Here is a 21,420-nt window from a genome sequence, read left to right on the forward strand (position 1 = left end):
TGTTCCCTGTCCTATGTGAATTGCTCTTTCTTTATTGTGTGCCATCTAGAACCTCAGGATTGAACACAGGGAGAGAAGTGTGCTTTGTCTGCCCTTTAGATCAGTGGTTCTCAACCTGTGAGTCACAACCTCTTTCACAGAGGTCGCCCAATTCATAACAGTAGCAAATTTAGTTATGAAGTAGCAACGAAAATAATGTTATGATTGGGGCTCACCACAAGATGAAGGACTGTATTAAAGGGCCACGGCATTAGGAAGCTTGAGAACCACTTCTTTAGATGGAATTCTATGCTCCTATTACAATTGAATTTTTAGAATATACTTCCATGGGATTTGAGGAAGTTATAAAGTAAGAAGAATTTGAACATAAAATGATACATTTATATTCTAAAATGATATATCATCCAAAATAGTGGTTTAATAGTGGAGTATTAACCAGAAGACCCTACTATCTGGATTTCCCTCAGGGCTGGCTCTGCTTGAAAGACTGGCTTTGTCACAATTCCTGCATTCTTATTTGTTCAACTTTTCCTGAATTTCTGATCATACATCTCTTAAAATAAACCCCTTGGTACTTGAAGGAACTTGCATAAAGCTAAAAATTTCTAAATAAAACTTCACACAAAGAAAGTAAATTCGTTTCTCTTTTATGACACAACGGTTCCATCGAAGTTGGTGTCAAAGAGCGTCACACATCAGGAAGTCCAATGACATTCAGGTTCTATTGCTGGTCACAGCCTCCCCTCCCCCCATTACTGAGCCCTCCCTTACTTAGTGAAGAAGCATCACTTATTAAAGCCCTCACATACTCTTCCTACTTTTGTAAATAACCTCAACTAGGAAATCTGAGCAAAGGGAAAATAACGGTTAAATGATAACAAAACCACATTACTGATAAAACCAAACTGACTACCCCAAGTCAATGCTGACTCACAGCGACCCTCTGTGGGTTCTGAGACTATAACTGTTCATGGGAGTAGAAAGCCCAGTCTTTCTGCTGCAGAGCGGCTGATGGTTCCAAAACTGCCATCAATGCAGCTCACAGGCCAACTCATAACGAGTACACCACCGGGGCTCCAGAAGTTGTTGTTGATCGGTGTCATCATGTCTGCCACAACTCATGTGAACCCTACATACGACGGAGGAAACACTGCCTGGTCCTGCTCATCCTCATGACTGTTATATTTGACCCCACTGTTGCAGACACCGTTTCCATCCATTCTGGTTTAGATCTGCCTCTATTTGGCTGACCCTCCACCTAATATGATGTCCTTTTCTTGTATATAGACAGGATCACTATACAGAAATCTATCTAATTAGAACTATACATTTGCTGGAGATGAATAGCATATCTGACTACATAAAACTCAGGACAATATCCATAAAAAATGAACCAAGTATTTATAAGAATCACTGCTATCCTCAACATTGAAAGCCATCAGAAATTGTTTCAATACATTGGTTTATATTGGGTAATATGCGGTGAATGCCCTCAAAAGATTTATAGTCGTATAACAAACTACCCAAACTAAAAATCAAACCATTGCCATGAGCCCGCTCTAGCTCAGAACCCCTGGAGGGCAGTGTGCCCTGTATGGATCCCAAGGTTGTGAATCTTTACAGAAGCAGACTGCCAACCTTTTCCCGTACAGCAGCTGGTGCATTCAAACCAGTGATCTTTTAGTTAAGTCAAGTGCCTTGACCACTGTGCCACTAGGGAGTCTTAGAAATTGTACTTAGCTGAGTTTTAAATAAGGAGTCCTGGTGGCATAGTGTGTTAAAGGCCCGGCTGCTAACCAAAGACTGAAGGTTCAAACTCACCAGCAGCTCCATCAGAGAAAGATGAGGCTGTCTGCTCCTATAAAAATGTATAGCTTCAGAAGCCCTAAGGAGCAGTTCTACTCTGTCCTGTAGGGTCACTTGCTAAGAGCTGCAATTGATTTGACAACAGAAGGTTTAGTAGATTCTGGGTTTTTCATAATGTGTGTAATGGTGCAAAAGCCAAGTCAAATACAGTAGTAACAACTTTCGGAAGTCTAAAATAATGCAGTTTATAGTCTGGCTTAATGTCAAAGGAAAATTCTATCTAGGGAATAGACCCACCACCCATCTGTCAGTTTGTTGTATTGGACTGACTTGCAAATTGCTATGATGCTGAATGCTACTAGTATTTCAAATACCAAGAAAGTGACCCTGGTGGACAGGCTTCAGCGGAGGCTTCAGACTAAGATATCAAACTTGGAAACCTACTTTAGAAAACAAACCGAAGAGCACCCCCTGAGGAGAGCTTTCATGGAGCCCTGGTGGGGTAGTGATTACACGTCGGTTGCTATCCTCATGGTCGGCAATTCAAAACCACTAGCAGCTCAGAGGGAGAAAGACTGAGTTTTGAGTTTTCTCTTCCCACAGTTACAGATACCCAGAGGGTCCCTATGAGTCAGCACTGACTCTATGGCAGTGAGTCTGGTTTTGAGAGGGGTGGAAAGAACATTGAGGGAGGGTAATAGGTATACAGGTGCTAACTTTAACCTGGATAAAAGGGAAGATGACTCTTATTAGAAGATGGGGGGGGGGGAAGATGAGGAAAAAGGGAGTGGGGGGAGGTCAAAGCAAGCAAGCCATAGGGTCACTGATAAATTGTTCAAGTGATTGAATGCAAAAAAATGGTCTGATATGTAAACCCCCACCTAATTCACAATAAAAAGCTTTTTAAAAACCCACTTAAAAAAACCATGATTGTCAGCATTATTTTACTAAAACGGAATTATTTCAAAGAACAAAAAAAAATTGAAACTGCTTGAACATATCCTTATCTACCTCACAAAGGAGTCATAGAAATCAAGCAAGATAATGTAAATATGTGCTTTGTAAACAGTAAAATTATACAAGTGTGATTTATCACAATTAACCTCATTTATATGATCTAAAAATGTACTTTTTGGGGGAAGAAAACCTAAATTTTGTTTACACCAACATTTCATCTTACCTATTTTCTTTTTCTGTTGCCGACCAGCTGACTCTGTTATCGTTTCTTTCTTCTTTTCTACTGTAAACGGTATAGAAACATAAGAGAGATTCTGCATCGTGCTCAACAAATGAAAGATCCTTTACAAACTGCTGAACCAATGAAACACTTTTTCATTTTTTAAATAAATTTAAATGGGAATTCTTACAGACACTGTAACAATCCATATTTCAATTACAGCAAGCATAACTGTACAAATGCAACCACCATCAGGTTCGATACATTTTCTTTCTTCCTGAACTCTTTGATATCAGTTCCCCTTTATTCCTTCCCTCCTCCAACCCCAGGAACCCTTATATTATATATTATTAGTTGCCATATCTATATTATGTTATTATTTGCTGTATCTAACACCATCCATGTATCCATTCACCAGAAATTCTGTTATTTATTCCCCTCAAGTGGGGTCATACAGTCATCCTTGCTACTGGCTCCCCCTTCTCTCCCTCCTCCACTTCCCATATGCTCAGGTAATCATTTACTAGCGTTACAGTTTCTGAAGGGTAATCTGTCTTGCCTTTCATGCATCGAAACCTCTTAATTATACAAATGAACACACGCAGGTCTAACAAGGTTAATGAGGTAACACAATGACCATAATAGTAAGGGAAAGAATTATTAAAGAACTAGAGGATAGTTATATGTTTCATCAGTGTTTATCCACACCCTGGATTTATCATCCCTTCCATTTGGTCCTTCTGTAAGGGACTGACCAATTTTCTTGCAGGTGGGTTTCGGTCTCCACTTTGTCCATGCTCCTCCTCAATCTGATTGCTTTTTTTTAAGCTTCTAATACCTATTCCCATAGACAATTCTTGATCGCACAGGCTGGTGTGCTTCTTCCATGTGGGCTTTGTTGCTTCTCTGCTAGAGGGCCACTTGTTTAACTTTAAGCCTTTAAGACCCCAAACACTTTATCTTTTTAATAGTACCATCCGTTTTCTTCACCAAATTTGCTTATGCACCCATTTTGTCTTCAGCAATCATGTTGGAAAGGAAAGTAGAAAGATTTGCTTTCAAATATTACATATGAAACCTTTATTAAAAGCTGCTATTAAAATATTTATGCTAGTATTATATATGTGTACATTTAAGTATAAATAAAGTAACACATGATTTAGATTGTGGCCCTTGTTAAGGCAAGTGGCCTGCTCCTACCCGAGATATCTGTAGAGGGGAGACACAACATTTAAAGAATAAAGAATACCGTAAGCTTTGTAAGAAGTCTTAAGTGTTAGGTTGCTAAGCAAAGGGTCAACAGTTTGAAGCCACCTGAAGCTAATAACAAGAGAAAGACCAGGTGGTCTTCTTTTGTAAGGATTTACAGTCTAGGAAAACTTCCAGAGCAATTTTCCTCTCTCCTATAGGGTGTGCATTTGGTTTGATTTTTGGTATTATTAACCAAAAACCATAAACGATTATATTTGGTTAGAATCATTAGCTAAATTGAGATGATTTTCAGGCCATCAACTGAGGATGATTGTCTTACGTAGAGTCGAGAATTCTTTTCTCAGATGACTATGGCTAATTGTAGTCCATGCTCACATACACTGTTGAAGGTGAGAAGTTATTCATTATATTACTGGGTACCTAAATAATAGGCTTCTAGTCTCGACAGATAAAAAGCTAAGACAAGGGTCTAGTTCTGTAATGAGCAATCTAGTGAGAGCAGATAATCAAGTAACAATTACAGCACAGAAAATTGGCAATGGAAATGGAGAGCAAATGTTTTGAGAACGATGAGGGCAATGTATGTACAAATGTGCTTTACACAACTGATGTATGTATGGATGGTGATAAGAGTTGTATGAGCCCCTAGTACAATGATTTTTTAAAAAAGGAAAACAAGACTAAACAAGCAAACAAAAAAAGAAAAGTGGCAATGGTAAGAAAATGAGAAGCGTCAGAAAAGCTACATTTTCCCCAATGTATTCAGATTAATGTAACAATAAAGTTGTAATAAGTTTTAAAGAAAAATAATTTAATATTTTATTTTATATTTGCTATCTTTAATCCCCTGTGCATGGACTAAGAAAAACTTACTGCCACAGAGTCAATGGAGTTAATGCCAACTCCTAGTGCCCCTCTGTGGGTTTCCGAGACTATAACTGTTTATGGAATTCGAAAGCCCAGTCTTTCTTCTGCAGAGTAGCCAGTGATTTGAACTGCCGATCATGTGGATTATAGCCCAATGGGTGACCACTAAACCACCAAGGCTCAATACGAACCATAAATAAGTACATCAAAAGTTACCTCTACTTAGTTTATATACAATAACTGATCACCATATTATCTTGGTATAGCTTCCTTAGGAACAAAAATTACTGTACATGCATTATTTCTAAAAGTTGCATTAAAGACACATGGTAAGGATTCTTTCCCTTAATGTATTAAGTAAACTGCCTGAATTTTAAAAGCAAAACTGATATTACTGCTTTGTCAATAAGACATCAAATTCTATTTGATGCCAATATTTGAAATAAAGCCCTAAAGTGTTGACTAAAAAGCACATAACTATACGTATGTGTGCATGCAAATAGTATATATAGTAGAACGACCCTGCTTGAGAAAGACCATGAAAAGAATGATGTCAAATCCCATGAGTGTGTTATAAAATATCATTTTAAGACACAAAACAGGAAACATTGAATGTTTTGTTCTTTATCATTATTACCAGCCAAGAGAAATATTTAATAAAGAAAGATATTTCTTTCTGACCCAAAAAGGACTATAATACAAACTACTTGGCATTTAATACAACTACATAAAAAATAAGGGGGGGAAACAAACTAAAGAAATAGAAACAAACAACAAAAAGAAAAAGAAACATAAAATGATGCCATAAACATTAACCCAGTCTTCTCCCAAGCTGGATTTTGGAGAATAGATAAATCTTTCCAAGGGATAAAATCAATTATTCTAATGTATATCAAATTTAAGGAAATTGTAAGAAAAATCCTTTTATTCTCATACCTAATTCATCAGAACCTCAACCCCATTAATAAGACTTAAAAGATTTCTGAGTTAGCAAAGGCAAAAGATGTCTACAACAAACACATCTTTGTGCCTGGCCTGCCATGGCTGTCTGTTAAATTCCAGAATTCTGTAAAAAGTTTAAAAGCTGCTCTAAAAGTTTTATCCTGTTTCACAATAAACAGAAATACCTTTTACATCATAAAAGGTTAGTTAATAAATTCTGTCAAATAATTAATCTTGTTATAAAAATCAAGTTAAACCAAAACAAACAAAAACTCACTACCATCAAGTAAATTCTAACTCAAAGCAACAGTATAGGCAGGCTAAAATTGCCCCTGTGGGCTTCCAAAGACTAGGTATCTTTCTGGGAGTAGAAAGGCTTGTCTTTCTCCTACTGTGGGAGGGACAGGTGTCTCCCTGTTGGCGCAGCTGTTGGTTTTGAACTGCTGACCTTGGGGTTAGCAGTTCAAGAAGTAATCCACTATGACAGCAAATTAGATGTACATAAATTGTTCTCACTAAAGTGAGAAAGTTAGCAAATGAGAACTCCTATGCTGCTGGTGAAGCTTTAGACAGCTGACTGAAAGGGCACCAGTCACTCCAAAGGAGAAAGGTAAGAAGACTATCTGCTCGGTAGAGTCACCGCCTGGAAACCTCCACAGGGTCTCCAAGAGTTGTGGCTTAGAAGTCTAGACGTCACCAGAGTCAACCAACACAACACCTTGTGAGAAAGCCTATTAATAGGATTGGGGCTTTTTTTGGATAACACCAATGCAGGGACAGTGAATTACTTAATGTAGCTCTTCCAGCCAAGGGCTCATAGCTCCTGTCAAAAGATCGTGTCTTGCATGAGTCAAAACTGAAGGTGGGGTAAGAAAGATACTGATTGTGAACAGGATTTGTTGGAATGTCATTCTGCTGTGTATAAAATGAACCCTCTGAGAAGCAGGAGGAGGGATCTCATTACCTCCATGAGTGGAGAGAATCCTCTGAATCCTAGATCCCTGTGCAGTGCACCTCCTGGATGCAGAAAGCAGCTGTAATTTATCAGAGGAGCAGCAGCTGAACCAGGAGCCAAAGCATGAAACAGGGATGAACTTCCCAAACCATGGAGCAAGGAAAGCCAGGTGATTTCGTGCAGGGGGCTGGCTTGTGGAGTAGGGTGCCTCTGGGCACTTTGTTCAGGGAGCGGGGTTTGCTGACCCACCGAGCTTGAACTGAAAACCTTTGGGTTGAAGCTTACAGCAGAGTAGTATGCATGCCCCTTTGGTCATTTATTAGGAGTCCTGAAAAAACTTTGTAGCATGTTCTAACAAACAAATCAACCCGGAGTGTTTCTCATTGGCATGACAACTTGTTAGCTTCCTTAGTAAACCCTTTATTCGTGAACTTGGTCTATGAGTTCCGTATAGCCACTGCAGTGGATATAAGAACCTAGAGAATAAGTACGGAATAGTAGCGAAAGCTACACAACTAGAACTCTCCAAGTAATGCTAAGGATCAGACCAGCCTGAGGAAAGCTAGACCAAATTCTGAGTGAAAACTACTTCTAGGTTTGTTTCGTTTTTGTATTTCTCAAAGACTGTGCATTTCTGTTGCCTAGAGCCATACCAAATTCTGAAAATAGAATGTCAGAAAAGACTATTTAGAATTAGAACTTCTGTTCAAAGAAGTTTACCTTATATTCTTCTTTTCAAATATTTCTAATACTAAATATCATAGTATTCACTTGATTATGAATACCTAGAAGATAAGATTTAAGCTCCAGTATAGCACCAATAAAGCACACAATATTTCTCTGGTTCGTTGAGGCTTCTGCAAACCCCCCACCCCCCTATGATGACCCCAGTCCTGCCTTTCAGGTCTGCCTAGATAAGAACTCATGGCACACGGAATCCAGGTCAGATAAACCCCTCTGCAACAGAAATTGGAGTAGCAATAGCAGGAGGGTAGGGGGAAGGGGGAGGGAGGAAGGGGGAACCGATCGTAATGATCGACACATAACCCCACCACCCCGGAGGATGAACAAGAGAAATGTGGATGAAGGGACACACTGCACAGTGTAAGATATGAAAACAATACAAATTTATAATTTATCAAGGGGTCACGAGGGTGGGAGAAAGGAGAGAGAGGGGGAAAAAGAGGAGCTGATACCTAAGGCTCAAATAGAAAGTAAATGTTTGGAATATGATGGCAACATATGTCAAATTTGCTTGATACAATTGATGTATGGAATGTTATAAGAGCTGTAAGAGCCCCCAATAAAATGATTAAAAATAATAACAAACTACAAAAAGAAAAAATTTTGCTCATCCACTTTGTATTTTACTTATCATGGCAAATTTTACACATATAATACAAAAATATAAGCACCCAATCTAATTTGTCAATTGAATATTAAAATATTACATGCATACTAAATGTTGATTGGAGGAAACAAAGTACAGGATATAAGAACATAAATACTATGAGTCATTCTAAATATCTAAAAATTCACTCTCATAGTCAATTCCAATTCATACTGACCCTATAGAACAGAGTAGAACTGCCCCAGTGCGTTTCTGAGACTGTAATTCTTTTTTTTTTTAAGAGGCAAAAAGCCTCATCTTTCTCAAGAGGAGCCAATGTTGGTTTTGAACTGTTGACCTTGAGCTTAGCACCCAAGGCATAACCAAAATGCCATGAGGGCTCTTCCTCATTAACCTACCTTGAACTATTTTCAAATTAGGCACATTAAGTAATTATAAGGGGGCTTCAAAAAGTTCATGGAAAATGGAATTAAACAATATTGGCACCTTAAACTTTTTGAAGCACCCTGATGATTTATAAATTATGTAAACTTTGCTTGGAAACCATACTAAAAGTTTTGAAATTTATTTCTGTAATACAATTAAAGGCTAGGCAAATTATTGGGATCACTTAAAATAAAATCCCAAGATCTTCTGTGAAAATCCATTTATGTAAGATTATTCATATTCTATAAGTACAAGAATTCTAACAAATGTGAATTTAAATTTGTTTGTGCTCATAATACTACTCAATGATAAAGATATGAGTCCTGATGGTACCCTGGTTTAAGGTTTGGGTTACTAACCAAAATGTCAGTGGTTCAAACCCACCAACCACTTCGTGGGAGAAAGCTGAGACGTTCCTTTAAGATTTAATCTCTGAAACCCACCCTAGGGAGCAGTTATACTTTGCCCTATAATTACTATGGGCAGTGCATTTGATTTGGGTATAACTGACATAGGGAAAATCAATACTAGAAATATAACTGAATATTTAGTTTGTGAAAATTTCCTTTTATGCTGAATCAGGGGGGATGTTCCAATTTAAGAAGAAGGTTAACAAGATCAGTAAGAAAAGCCAGATATTTAGATAAACAAGGGTTCATGAAACTTCAGGGGATGGTGGTCTAATGGGTCCTGGAGAAATGTAGGTATAGATAATCCTATCACTGCAAACCGTGCTTTTTCAAGAGTATCAACTGTATCCTGTGACATTATCAAAACCTGCTAATCTCCTCCTATAATTATTGTAAACAAACACACCACTTTCTTGACCATGAACCTGCAGGGGGTCAAGAGTGAACTCTGAAGCACCTCAGAGGAGAAACAAGGTTTTTTTCCTTCTGCAAGCACTTGCAGAATAAACTGGAACTGCTTGAATCAATTGGCCTGGTTTGGGCTATGGCAACAGGCCCTCCAGGACACCTTGTAGTCTGACAACACTATTGGTGTACTCAATCATACATGTCATGTGAAGAAACATGTATTTGCATGCTACTACATGCTGGCTAATTAGTGCATGATCACAGCAAAACAATTTCTTATAAAATATGATGTAATGCTATAAAATTATACATACTTTATAATCTATTCAATAAATTTCTATCAAGAGATTACACCAAGAGAATGTAATCACCATGACAGAGGAGGAGAAAGTATCCCAAGAACATTAGTTTCAAGGCTTCATGTAAGAAAAGCAAGATTCGTACAAGGGACTGAAAGAAAGCCTGAGGAACTAGAGGATTGTAGCAAGGGTTAAAGGTGAGGCTAGCGTGAGGAGGGAAGGAACAGGGCTAAGGGGGACACTGTAAGCCACATCACTATCCTGCAAACAATGGAAAGAAATGAGTTTTAAGAAGGGCAAGTAAGCAAACCCGGCCCCAACCTGAACAATGTTGACCCTCCAGGGAAGAATGTACTATAGAGGACAGCACTGAAGTTATAGGCCGAGTAGAGTGGCCAGTCTGTCCTGTCCACACGGGAGCAAACTAAGAGGGAGGGAGGGAAGGAGGGAGAGAGGGAGGGAGAGGGAGAGAGAGAGAGAGAACCTCATTTTTGCCCACCAAGCCTTGAGGACAACATTTCTGCTTGCAGCATCCAATCCATAGAACCGTAAGGCTGGCCCCAACACAAGATACTATGTCCCTTCACTGGCCCACAGCACTGGGGGAACAACACTAGAGACACAGTATGGGAAGTGTGGCCAGTCTGATCCCCCAACAGCAGGGTGAATCACGAAGGGAGCACAACAGCACAGCAAGGGGAGCAAAGTCACTAAGTACCCAAGGAATCCGGAAAATAGATTTCTGACTCAGGGGGCAGTACTTGGCACCTCATCAAATCTGGTTGGAAGACCTTCATAAAACTCAGCAGATAGCTCTGGAACTATTCATAGGCTTAGAATATACATACATGAATGATAGGCAGGAAAACACTCCGGAGGAGAAAGCAACAAACTGATAGTTGGGCAGGGGGGGTATGGTAGAATGGGAGCGGGGAGCCAACAAACTCAGGGACAAGGGAACAACAAGGCATCTAAAAATCACTGACAAGGAGGGCGTAGAATGTCTGGTGTGGTTGATCAAGTGTATTGTAGCTTAGAAGAATTACTGAGAGTCAAATGAAGGGTGAACATGATAGTGGGGCAGGAGGAAAGGAAAAGGAAATAGAGGAAAAAAGTAGGAGGCAAGCACTATATAGAGATATAAATATAGGCATGTGCATATGTAAAGATCATAATATATAATAGGGATCTTGGCCTATGTACATATATTTATGTTACATATACTTTAAAGTATTAAGGTAACAGACAGACATGGGGCTTCTACTTAAGTCTTCCCTCAACACATGAACACTTTGTTCTAATAACCTGGCACTGAGTGATACCTTCCCAACACAATGCTGAAGACAAAAGTGTACATAACAAATGTGAAGAAAACTGATGGTGCCTAGCTATTAAAAAGATACAGTGTCTGGGGTCTTAAACGCTTGAAATTAAACAAGCGGCCATCTAGCAGGGAAGCAACAAAGCCCACATGGAAGAAGCACACCAGCCTGTGTGATCATGAGGTGTTGACAAGAGCAGGTATCAGAAGATTAAAAACAAGCAATTATATTGAAATGAAGAAGAGGGGTCAAAGTGATATCCAAAACCCATGTGTACACAATTGGACATTCCCTCACAGAAGGGTCACATGGAAGGGACGATTCAACCAGGGTGCAGTATATCACCAACAAAACACCCAGCATTCCTCTGGTTATTTAATGCTTCCTCCCCCCCCCCCCCCACTACCTATCATGATCATCCCAGTTCTACCTTACAAATCCTGCTAGACCGGAGTATGTACATTGGTACAGATAAGACATTTCAACACACAGAATCTGGGACAGATAAACTCCTCAGAAAGTAGTGATACCATGAGGGTAGAGGGAGGGTGGGGGGAAAGGGGGCAACCGATAGCAATGATGGATGTATAACACTCCCACAAGGGGGGATGAATAACATAAATGTGGGTGCAGGGATACAGCAGACAGTATAATATATGAAAAAATAATATATAATTTATCAATGTTTTGAAAATGATGGCAACATATGTACAAGTTTGCTTGATATAACTGATATATGGATTGTTATAGCTATTAGAACCCCTAATAAAATGACCAAAAAAAGGGCAAGTAACATAATCACACATGGTTTGGACATTATGCTAGAAGTACTACAGGAAACAAATATGAGTGGCTACAGGTAGACAAATACAGAGACTGTTGCAGCACATCGAGTGAGACATGATAGACGTTTAGAGTAAATGGTGACTGCAGCAATAGTGAACTGTGGAACGATCTGAAAACAAGTAAGGGGCTCAGTAACAATATAATGGACTGCTTACATGAGATGAAAGAAGACACGATTCAGGTCAACAAATCTTTATTCAACATCTACTCTGTGCCCATCATTGTTCCAGGTGAATAGACTAAATCAGTGAACAACCATAAAAAACTGAGCTATGGAACTTTCATTCTAACAAATGCAGATAAACAATAGCAATAACACAATAATCACAAAGCACATTAAAAGAACAACAAATATATGGAAGATCAGAGGCAGTAGATGGGGAGGTGAACCGGTTTCGGTTTTAAACAGAACAGACAAGTTTCACCATGGAGAGCTTTGGAGCCCTGGTGGTGTAGTGGTTAGGAGATGGGCTATGACCAAAGCTTAAGACCACTAGCCACTGCTTGGAAGAAAGATGGACTTTTCTACTCCCGGAAATCCAGAGGCATTTCTATCCTGCCCTCTGGGGTCACTCTGAGTCAGCATCGACTAGGTGGCAGTGATTTGGGAAGACAAGCTTTATATAGAGATTTGAAGACAGCATGAAGATTGGTCAGATACTCCTCAAAAAGAAAAACAAACCCACTGCCATCAAGTAGCTTCCGATGTAAATTGACCTTTACAGTATTAACCAGGCCATGAGCCCCAATCATCTTTTGTAGAATTTGGAAATAACATTTATATGATTAGTACAAATAGTTACTATGTGAACCAAATGAGATGCTTTAAAAAAGAAAGCTTCATCCCTGAGACTATGACCCTCACAAACTATTCACCCTCATGACTCAACTTCCAGCCACACAATAGAGAGGCCTACAAGGTGAAAGCAACATCAGGAAGGTATGTACTCATTAGAACAATCAACCAAAAGAGATTTTAAAAAGCAGCATTTTCCCTGGGGCAGGGCTCAAAAGGAAGAAAAGGAAATGAAATAGGATGAATGGAAACAGTAAATAGGAAGTGGGAAGAATGCTGTTACACTGTGGGTACTGCAATCCCTGCCACAAATCAAGATGCTTATGAACTGTTTAACTGAAAACCAATTTTCTCCATTAACTTTTATTTGAATCATAACTAGGAGGGGAAGAAACGGTTTATTAAAAACCACCTAAAAACAAGTTATTTTCACCTTGCCAGAAAATCAAGCCAAGACCAGGGGATAGGAGCATCTATATTTCAGAGGAGACACTAATAGCTGTTGGTGAGTGTGGTAATTACATAATCTGCTTCTCAATTTGAGGATTGGGAGTGTAGGGGTGGAGTCTAGCCTATTAATGAGGACATAGTCAATGAGGCCTCTGTGTGGGCATGGCCTTCTCCTGAGGATCCTGGGAACTCCTGGTTTTTCCCCATCAGAGGCGGGAGACACACTCTCTCTCTGCTTACTCTCTGCAAGACATCCTTGTGGAGAAGACACATGAAGAGAGGCTGATGGAGCCAGACCTCTGGAGCCAGAGAAGCCACATAGAGACCCCTGACAGCACTGAGATGCTTACAGCGCCACTGGATCCACAAGACTTCCCACCCACTGGCCTGTGATCCTCCTGCATTCAGTGTCATTGCATGTGCTTCATGTGTCTGAAGAGAAATTTATAGATTGGTATCGGACATATGGACGAATATTGGACTTATGGACTTGATCTGGATTGGGCTGGGATGTTTTCTCAATATTCAACTGCTCTTGTATATGAGTGTCTCTACGAATTTGTTTCTCCAGTCAACCCTAACACAGTAAGGTGGGTGAGTGGGGAGAAGTAACCTCACATCAAGAAGGGATGGTAAACAATGATTGTAACGAACCTAGGAAGGCAATGGACTAGATTTCATGTTCATGGGTAGACGCTATGAATATGTCTCTACCCAACGCTCAATGAACTAAACATCCCCTTGACTTTGGATGCTGCTGACCTTGCGAGCAGCATGGCATAACCCAGGGGCTACACCAGAAGGCCTTAACACAGAGGCCTGGCAGAACCCTGCCTCAAAGATGCCTGTATCCTTGGAGTGAGGACTGGGGCAATCTGATGGGAGAGGAAGCAGAGTGGCTGCCCCAGACCAATGGAAGTGGCAGTCATGGGACCCTGGGTGGAAACCCTGACTTGGTGGGTGTCTAATAGAAACCGACTCAAAATCACTGTATTTTCCAGTTCCTCAATGGCCCCTCATAGTGACCTGACAGTCTTTGATCTGTTGGGCAGGGATCTGAACTTGGAAGAATTGATCCAGGAAGATTCCCCCTGGCACCAACCTCCATGCTTAGGGGAAACAGAGCTCAATCGAATGGGAGAGCGGACTGTGTAAAGCAACAACTCTTGGATTGCAGCTCATGGTAGAACTGTGCTTGCAGAGACTCATACTGATAGTGTCCAGAGTGCTATGTCATTGGAAAAATTGATGTTTTTTTTTAAATTGATGATTTTACCACTGCAATCGCCTTATACCCCAGGGGGATGATTGACAATGTTATACTTTTCTGTTTCTAAGGGTTTTTGTTTTCCTGCCTTTTGTTTGCTTAGTTTTGTTTGTTTGGTTTTTGTTGTCTGCTGCTTGGCTTAGTGCTGTTGTTGGGGTAGTTGATCTTATGGGCTTTTGATTTCTACACAATACAACTGCCAAAGTAAACCTGAGTCATACATATCCCAGGGACAAGCAGAGGGATCCTGGGCCCCCAGTTAACTCTAGCCCCAATCCAAGAACAATTACTTCTGATAACATGGTCCTCCTTGATACCTTCATGAAATGATCACTGAAGATAAGGGTGCTACAGCAAAGTGTGGTGAAGAAAGCAGATGGTGCCTGGCTATCAATCAGAATAGTGTCTGGGGACTTAAAGACTTGTATTCAAAGAAGCAGTCATCTAAGCGAGGAGTCAACTAAGTCCATACCAGCTTGTGTGACCCAAAGATGACAACAAAATTAAAACATGACAAAGGAAAAAGTACCAGAGCCTAAACTGAGAACATTTGTAGAAGGCAATGGAGGACAGTGGGAGCCCAAAACTGATCTGCAGAGTATCTAGTCAGATTAAGCCAATGGCAGATGCCCTCTAGCCAGAGGCAGGGGTCTTGAACAGCTTTACTTTCAGATAGAGATTACCGTAGTCATGATTATACTAGATCCAACTTAATATTTCGTCTGTTGACTTCCCTCTTGACCCAATCTGAAATTGTTCTAGGTTTAAGTATTTCTTGATTGTTCCATGACAAAATTTCTTCCCTGGCCTTTTCTTCTTAGGCATTATTTGTATTTTTATTTTTGTATTATTATTTTATCCTTACCACTTAAAAAATGAGTTATTATTGTAATCTGAAAAACAACAGGAAACCCGTAATATCATGGGTACTTTTCAAGTCATTACATCATCATTAAAAATGAGTAAATGTTTTGGGGGAGGGAACACTAGAACTGATTGTGATTACACAACACATTTTAAAGGCGATTTAAACATGGGGGAGGGGCAGAGTTCTAAAATTGTGGTAGTGATTGTACAATTCATATTCTTGATATGATTGAACTATCGAATTTTATGATATGTGGATTAGATGCCAATAAAAATATAAAAAACCAAAATGAACAACAAAAAAGGTAGGTCAGAGAAAATGAGGAAGACCCTTATGAAGATGGATTGACACAGTGGCTACCACAATGGAATTAAACACATTTGTGAAGATGGTATAGGGCTAGGCAGTGATTCCTTCTGTCATTGTTAGAGCTGACTTGACTACACCTAACAACAATCAACAAAGACAGAACATTGCTCTTCCAATGACCTCATTTGGACTTTTGGAGTCCCAACTATGAGATAGTAAATGCATGTTCTTTAAAGCCATTCAGTGGTGGTATTTTTGTGATGGCAGTACTAAGTAACTAAGGCAGTCAATCCCTCATTCTAGTTTTAAATGACGTAAATAAAAGCAATAGTAGCTTTGACAATTAAGAATTCAACTCATAGAAGCATTTTTATAATAATTCAGCTTTATATAATTGATGGAATTATTTCTGCTATATTTTAAGAATCTGGAGATGAGCAAAAGAGGACTATTTTGGGTTTTTTGTTGGTGGTGATGGTGGTTTGGTTTGTTTTTTTGTGAAGTTAAGAAAGATTTTATTGAGGTAGGGAAAGAACTCCCGGGAAGGAAGAAAGAGAGAGCAGGGAAAGGGAAAGGGGCGCGAGCCCCCAGGCGGTCCTGAGACCCAACGAGTTAGGTCAGGGAAATCGCAGCTTGGACTATTTTGTTTTAATGAGCAAATGTTTTAAAAAATAAAGTGGCAAGGAGTGAGAGTACAGAAAAAGCTTGCTCGCGAAGTTTCAGCTGGTTAAGGAGGTAAGGAAACATGACAGTGAGGAGAAGTGAAAATAGCTGTGCAAGCGTGTGTAGGCGCTCCTCCACGTGTGTATTAATGTTTACCTAGCAGAGGGATTCAGAGATGGGAAACATGGCTTGGTCAAAGGATTGTTGGAATTTAAGTAAGTTAAGACAGCAGATGATTGAACAACAGGGAGCCTGCCTGTTTAGTCTCTAGGTTGGTGGTTCTCAAGCTTAAGCATAAGAATCATCTACAGATCTTCATAAAATCCACACTTCTTCCTGCCCCTCCCCCAAGTAGAATTTGTTTCAAAGGACGACATTGATTCTGCAGCTCCTGGAGATGGACATATCTGATCAGAGCACACGGGAGCAGATGAAGGGGCAGGAGGGGAGAGTGGAGCACAACCTGGCCCACCAGGCCGTGAGGATGATGCTCCTGAGTAGAGCAGCCAGTCAGAGAGAACAACAAGGCTGGCCCCACTATGTGACATGATGCCCCTTGGTGACCAAGGGCGATAGAGGGGACAGCACCGGAGACACAGTGTGGGAATTGCACCTGACCTGATCCCACCACACCAAGACAAAGCACTGGGGGAGTGCAGCGGAACAGCAAGGAAATGGAGTGGCAAGGTCCCCAGGAAATGCTGAAAGTGGACTTTGGGGCCAGGGCATGGTGCCCCAACAGACTGGACTGGAAAACGCTCCTAAGGGCCAGCAAACGATCCTTGAACTAACTACAAGTTTTTCTTTTGTGAAGTGTTTTGTTTTGTTCTTTGTCAGTGGTTTGTTTTTGTTGTTTTGTTGTCTGGTTGTATACTGTTGCTTGGTTTTCCTCTGTCTTGTTTTCGTGCATGTTATTGTCTCCACAGGTCTGTCTGAATACGACAGGCTGGATGAACTATCTGGAGGAAAAACAATGGGACCGACAGTTCCAGGGGGACTTGGGATAGAGGGAGGTGGGGGGTAAGGAAGTGGTGTTAACAAAAACAGGGAAAAGGGTATCAACATGGGACCCAAAATGGTAGTGAAGGGGGAGTGGCAGGCCTGGTGGGGAATGATCAAGGGTAAGGTTGCGTAGAGAAGAGGTATAGCTGTAGCCCAGGTGGGGACGGAGCATGGTAGTGGGACAGGAGGAAAGTCAAGGGAGATGGAGGAAGGAGCTAGGAGTCAAGAGGCATTTATGGAGGTCTAGACAAAGACATGTACATGCAAATATATATATGAGGATAGATCTATATATAAATATAGATCTATGTGTGTATATTTATAGGTTTAGTATTAAGGTGGCGGAAGGACCTTGGGCCTCTACTCAAGCACTCCCTCAATGCATGAATACTTTCTTTTATTAAATTGGCACTCTATGATGCTCACTCTCCCGACACAACTGCTTAAGCCAAAGTGGGTGAACAAGTAAATGTGGTGAAGAAAGCTGATGGTGCCCGGCTGTCAAAAGAGATAGTGACTGGGGTCTTAAAGGCTTGAAGATAAACAAGCGGCCATCTAGCTCAGAAGCAACAAAGCCCACATAGAAGAACAAACCAACCTGTGTGATCACGTGGTCCAAAGGGATCAGTTATCAGGCATCAAAAAACAAAAAAATCCTATCATTGGCTGCACACCTCCATGACACAATCGCCGAAGACAAACGGATGCATAAGCAAATGTGGCGAAGAAAGCTGATGGTGCCCAGCTATCGAAAGAGATAGTGTCTGGGGTCTTAAAGGCTTGAAAGTGAACAAGTGGCCATCTAGCGCAGAAGCAATAAAGCCCACATGGAAGAAGCACACCAGCCTGTGCGATCACGAGGTGCCAAAGGGACCAGGTATAAGGCATCATGCAAAAAAAAATGTATGTATATGTGTGTGTGTGTGTGTGTGTGTGTATACACACCATAGTGAATGAAGGGGGAAGTGCAGAGTGGAGACCCGAGGCCCAAGTGTCGACCACTGGAGATCCCCTCACAGAGGGGTTTAAGAGAGGAGATGGGACAGTCAGGGTGCGATGTAGTACCGATGAAGAACACAGCTTTCTCCCAGATCCTGGATGCTTCCTCCCCCCAACTACCATGATCCGAATTCTACCTTGCAGGACTGGATAGGGCAGAGGTTGTACACTGGTGCATATGGGAGCTGGAGGCACAGGGAATCCAGGATGGACGATACCTTCAGGACCAGGGGTGTGAGGGGCGATGCTGGGAGAGTGGAGGGTGAGTGGGTTGGAAAGGGGGAACTGATTACAAGGATCCACATGTGACCTCTTCCCTGGGAGATGGACAGCAGAGAAGTGGGGGAAGGGAGACTCCGGATAGGGCAAGATATGACAAAATAACAATCTGTGGATTAACAAGGGCTCATGAGGGAGAGGGGAGTGGGGAGGGAGGGAAAAAAAAGAGGACGTGATGAGGGCTTAAGTGGAGAGCAAATGCTTTGAGAGTGATTAGGGCAAAGAATATACGGATGTGCTTTATACAACTGATGTATGTATATGTGTGGATTATGATAAGAGTTGTATGAGCCCCTAATAAAATGTAAAAAAAGAAAATCCTCAAGGAGAGAAAAAAAACCCCCACTTCTGGATCTCCACCCCAGTTTATGATGAAACCTCTAAAAGGTTCCTAGATGCTTTGGTGTCATTGTACGAGGATCACATTTAAGAGCCCCTCTTCCAGACCTATCAAATAGTGTTACTTGAAAAACCCAAAAGATAAATCAGTTTACATTGGGATGTGGAACACTGAAAACAATAAAAAATGTGAGTTTTTAAATAAATAATCTAGGTTATCCTATATCTTAATGATACTCTACTGTGTGTGTTTCACCAGGCATTCTTGCTGTCATAATACCAGATAAAATTTGAAGGAACAAAAAAGAACTTGAAATTCTAATGAAGACATACAAAAAAGTCACACAGAATGCCAAAGAATTTTCTATAAAAATTTAATCTTTATAAGGAAAAGTGAACCAAATAACTGAGATTATTAAGAACCATTGATATCATAGCCCTGACCACCCTACATCCCTAGTGGTGCTGGGAGGTTAGATTTGGACCACTAGATGCAAGGGCACTGGTTCAAACCCACCAGCTACTCTACGAAAGAAAGAGGGTATCTTTTCTCATAAAGATTTAGAGCCTCAGATATCCTATTTAGAGTTGCTATTAATTAACTCGAGTAAGTTTCATTTCACCTTGAATCACCCTTGTATCAGTACCCTTTGCTGTATCCTATGGAGTCCCTATTTTATTTCAAAGAGGAAAAAAAACACTCTGTCTTCTTAACCATTTTTTCAATCATGCCTTCAATATTGTCAAACCAACGCAACTAAGATTTTCCCTGCAGACACCACTTCTATTAGCATATCATTCTCCAAACACACTTTACATGTTAAAACTGCTATTTTTGCTCATATGCTATTTTCTTTGCCTGTAGTTTTCTTCTCCCACTTCATTCCCAATCCAAATTCTAATAATATAGGAAGAGCTGCAAAACCACCTGAATCATGAAAACTTCCAGAGTCCCCTGACAAGTGAATGAGATCTCTTGTTCGGACCTAAGACAGCACACGATTATTCCCCTCCCATGTTCATGACTCCTTTCTCATTCGAATGATTCCCTAGTCCAAACAAGTCAATGAATCAAATGCGATTTCTCTTTATATTCCTGCCAAGTTTTGTATTAAAGTGGGTGCTCCTGAAATATTTAGGGTGAACACACACTCTCAATTAACTTGCTTTTAAAAGATGTGTCCATACTCACATTTTTTACTCTGTTTTTCCACTTCTGCCTTCAATCTCTTGTATTTGTCGGTCCTGTAAACCAGGACCCAAGTTATGCCTGCAAAAGAAAGTGCAACATGCTCATAGAAAAATATTCGGGACTGTCTCAAGTATTGTGAATCGTGCTTTACCGTTAGGGAAAGAGGGACGTCAACTTTTACTCTATACTTATCCTTTGTCACCTTTTTTCAAATGTACAGACTTTACAACCAAAACAACTGTATCATAATGTGAAAATGTCTGCACAGACACGAAGTGAAACGTATCCTAAGCCAAAGAAAATGGGGCAATTTCACACTACCCCACCAGCTTCTGCTCAGAAGGTGCCCAGCTATCCCCTGCAATCGTGTTCGATTTTCCCACGAGAAGAAATACGAGTGACTTTATTTCGCCGGCGACATGCGGGTCCGTCCCCACTTCTAGGTGACTCCCCCCGACCCTAGCCCTAGCCCCACTCGAGGGCTGCTCCAACGGCGGGGAACCAGCAGTCCTCACCCTCCGCCAGAAGAGCCGTGCACACGGAAATGAAGACGATGAGGAGGGTGTCGGCGAACATGGTGCTCATCTCGCACCTCCGTCCTGCACCCCCACCGCGGCGGTGGAAGCGCCCTAGAGGCAGCAAAGGCGAAGCCAAAGAACAGCCCCAGATGCCACGACCCCCGAGGAACACTACGACTCTGACAGCCGCTTGGACTCTACACTTCCGCTTCCGGTTCGCAATGCCGGAAGTGCTCGCGGTGAAGTCCCGTGTTGCCCGGGGAGCTGCTGTTCTGGAGTGAGATCTCGCGAGCTTTGAAACGTGAGCTGCGGGCGGAGAATCGGAAGTCGAGGCGGCAGGGACTGCTCCGTGGCCACGCCGTTTCGTGCCTCCTTCTTGGCCACAGTCCCCATGGTTTGGGCTTGTCTGGACTTCGGGGCTCGCCGTGAAGGAGAAAGGTTGCCTTCCGCAATCACACTGTGCCGGGCCAGATTCGGGGCCGCAAAAGGGAAGTCGTCGAGGCCTGCCGCACCGGGAGCGCACGTCCTAGCGCAGGAGAGACAGACACTGCTCTGACTGGAATTAGGGCTTGGGCAGAGGGATGGACAGACTGCGGCGGCGACACAGCCGAGAGCAGTTTATTGGTGGGAAGGGAGCGCTCAGAAAGCGCTAACGAGAGGAATGATGCCTGGGCAGTGACGTCTCTAAGAGGCTGGTGGACCGCGCTGGGTAACGGG

The 21,420-nt window shown here is 41.4% G+C and overlaps 1 protein-coding gene across 2 annotated transcripts in view; it reads right to left on the minus strand.

The window, feature by feature from the left end:
• The window catches only part of TMCO1 (transmembrane and coiled-coil domains 1), a 61,994-nt gene extending 41,077 nt beyond the window's left edge, over positions 1-20,917 (minus strand). For both annotated transcript variants that reach the window (XM_075564338.1, XM_075564346.1), the window contains exons 1-3: positions 20,701-20,917; positions 20,186-20,263; positions 2,987-3,046 (exon numbers count right to left, since the gene is read on the minus strand). In XM_075564338.1, coding sequence (XP_075420453.1) covers positions 2,987-3,046; positions 20,186-20,263; positions 20,701-20,770 — 208 coding nt within the window. In that variant the 5' untranslated portion in view covers positions 20,771-20,917. The remainder of the gene's footprint in view (positions 1-2,986; positions 3,047-20,185; positions 20,264-20,700) is intronic.
• Between the last annotated feature and the right edge of the window lie 503 nt (positions 20,918-21,420).

The sequence above is a fragment of the Tenrec ecaudatus genome, chromosome 1, assembly GCF_050624435.1.
Source record: "Tenrec ecaudatus isolate mTenEca1 chromosome 1, mTenEca1.hap1, whole genome shotgun sequence".
NCBI lineage: Eukaryota > Metazoa > Chordata > Mammalia > Afrosoricida > Tenrecidae > Tenrec > Tenrec ecaudatus.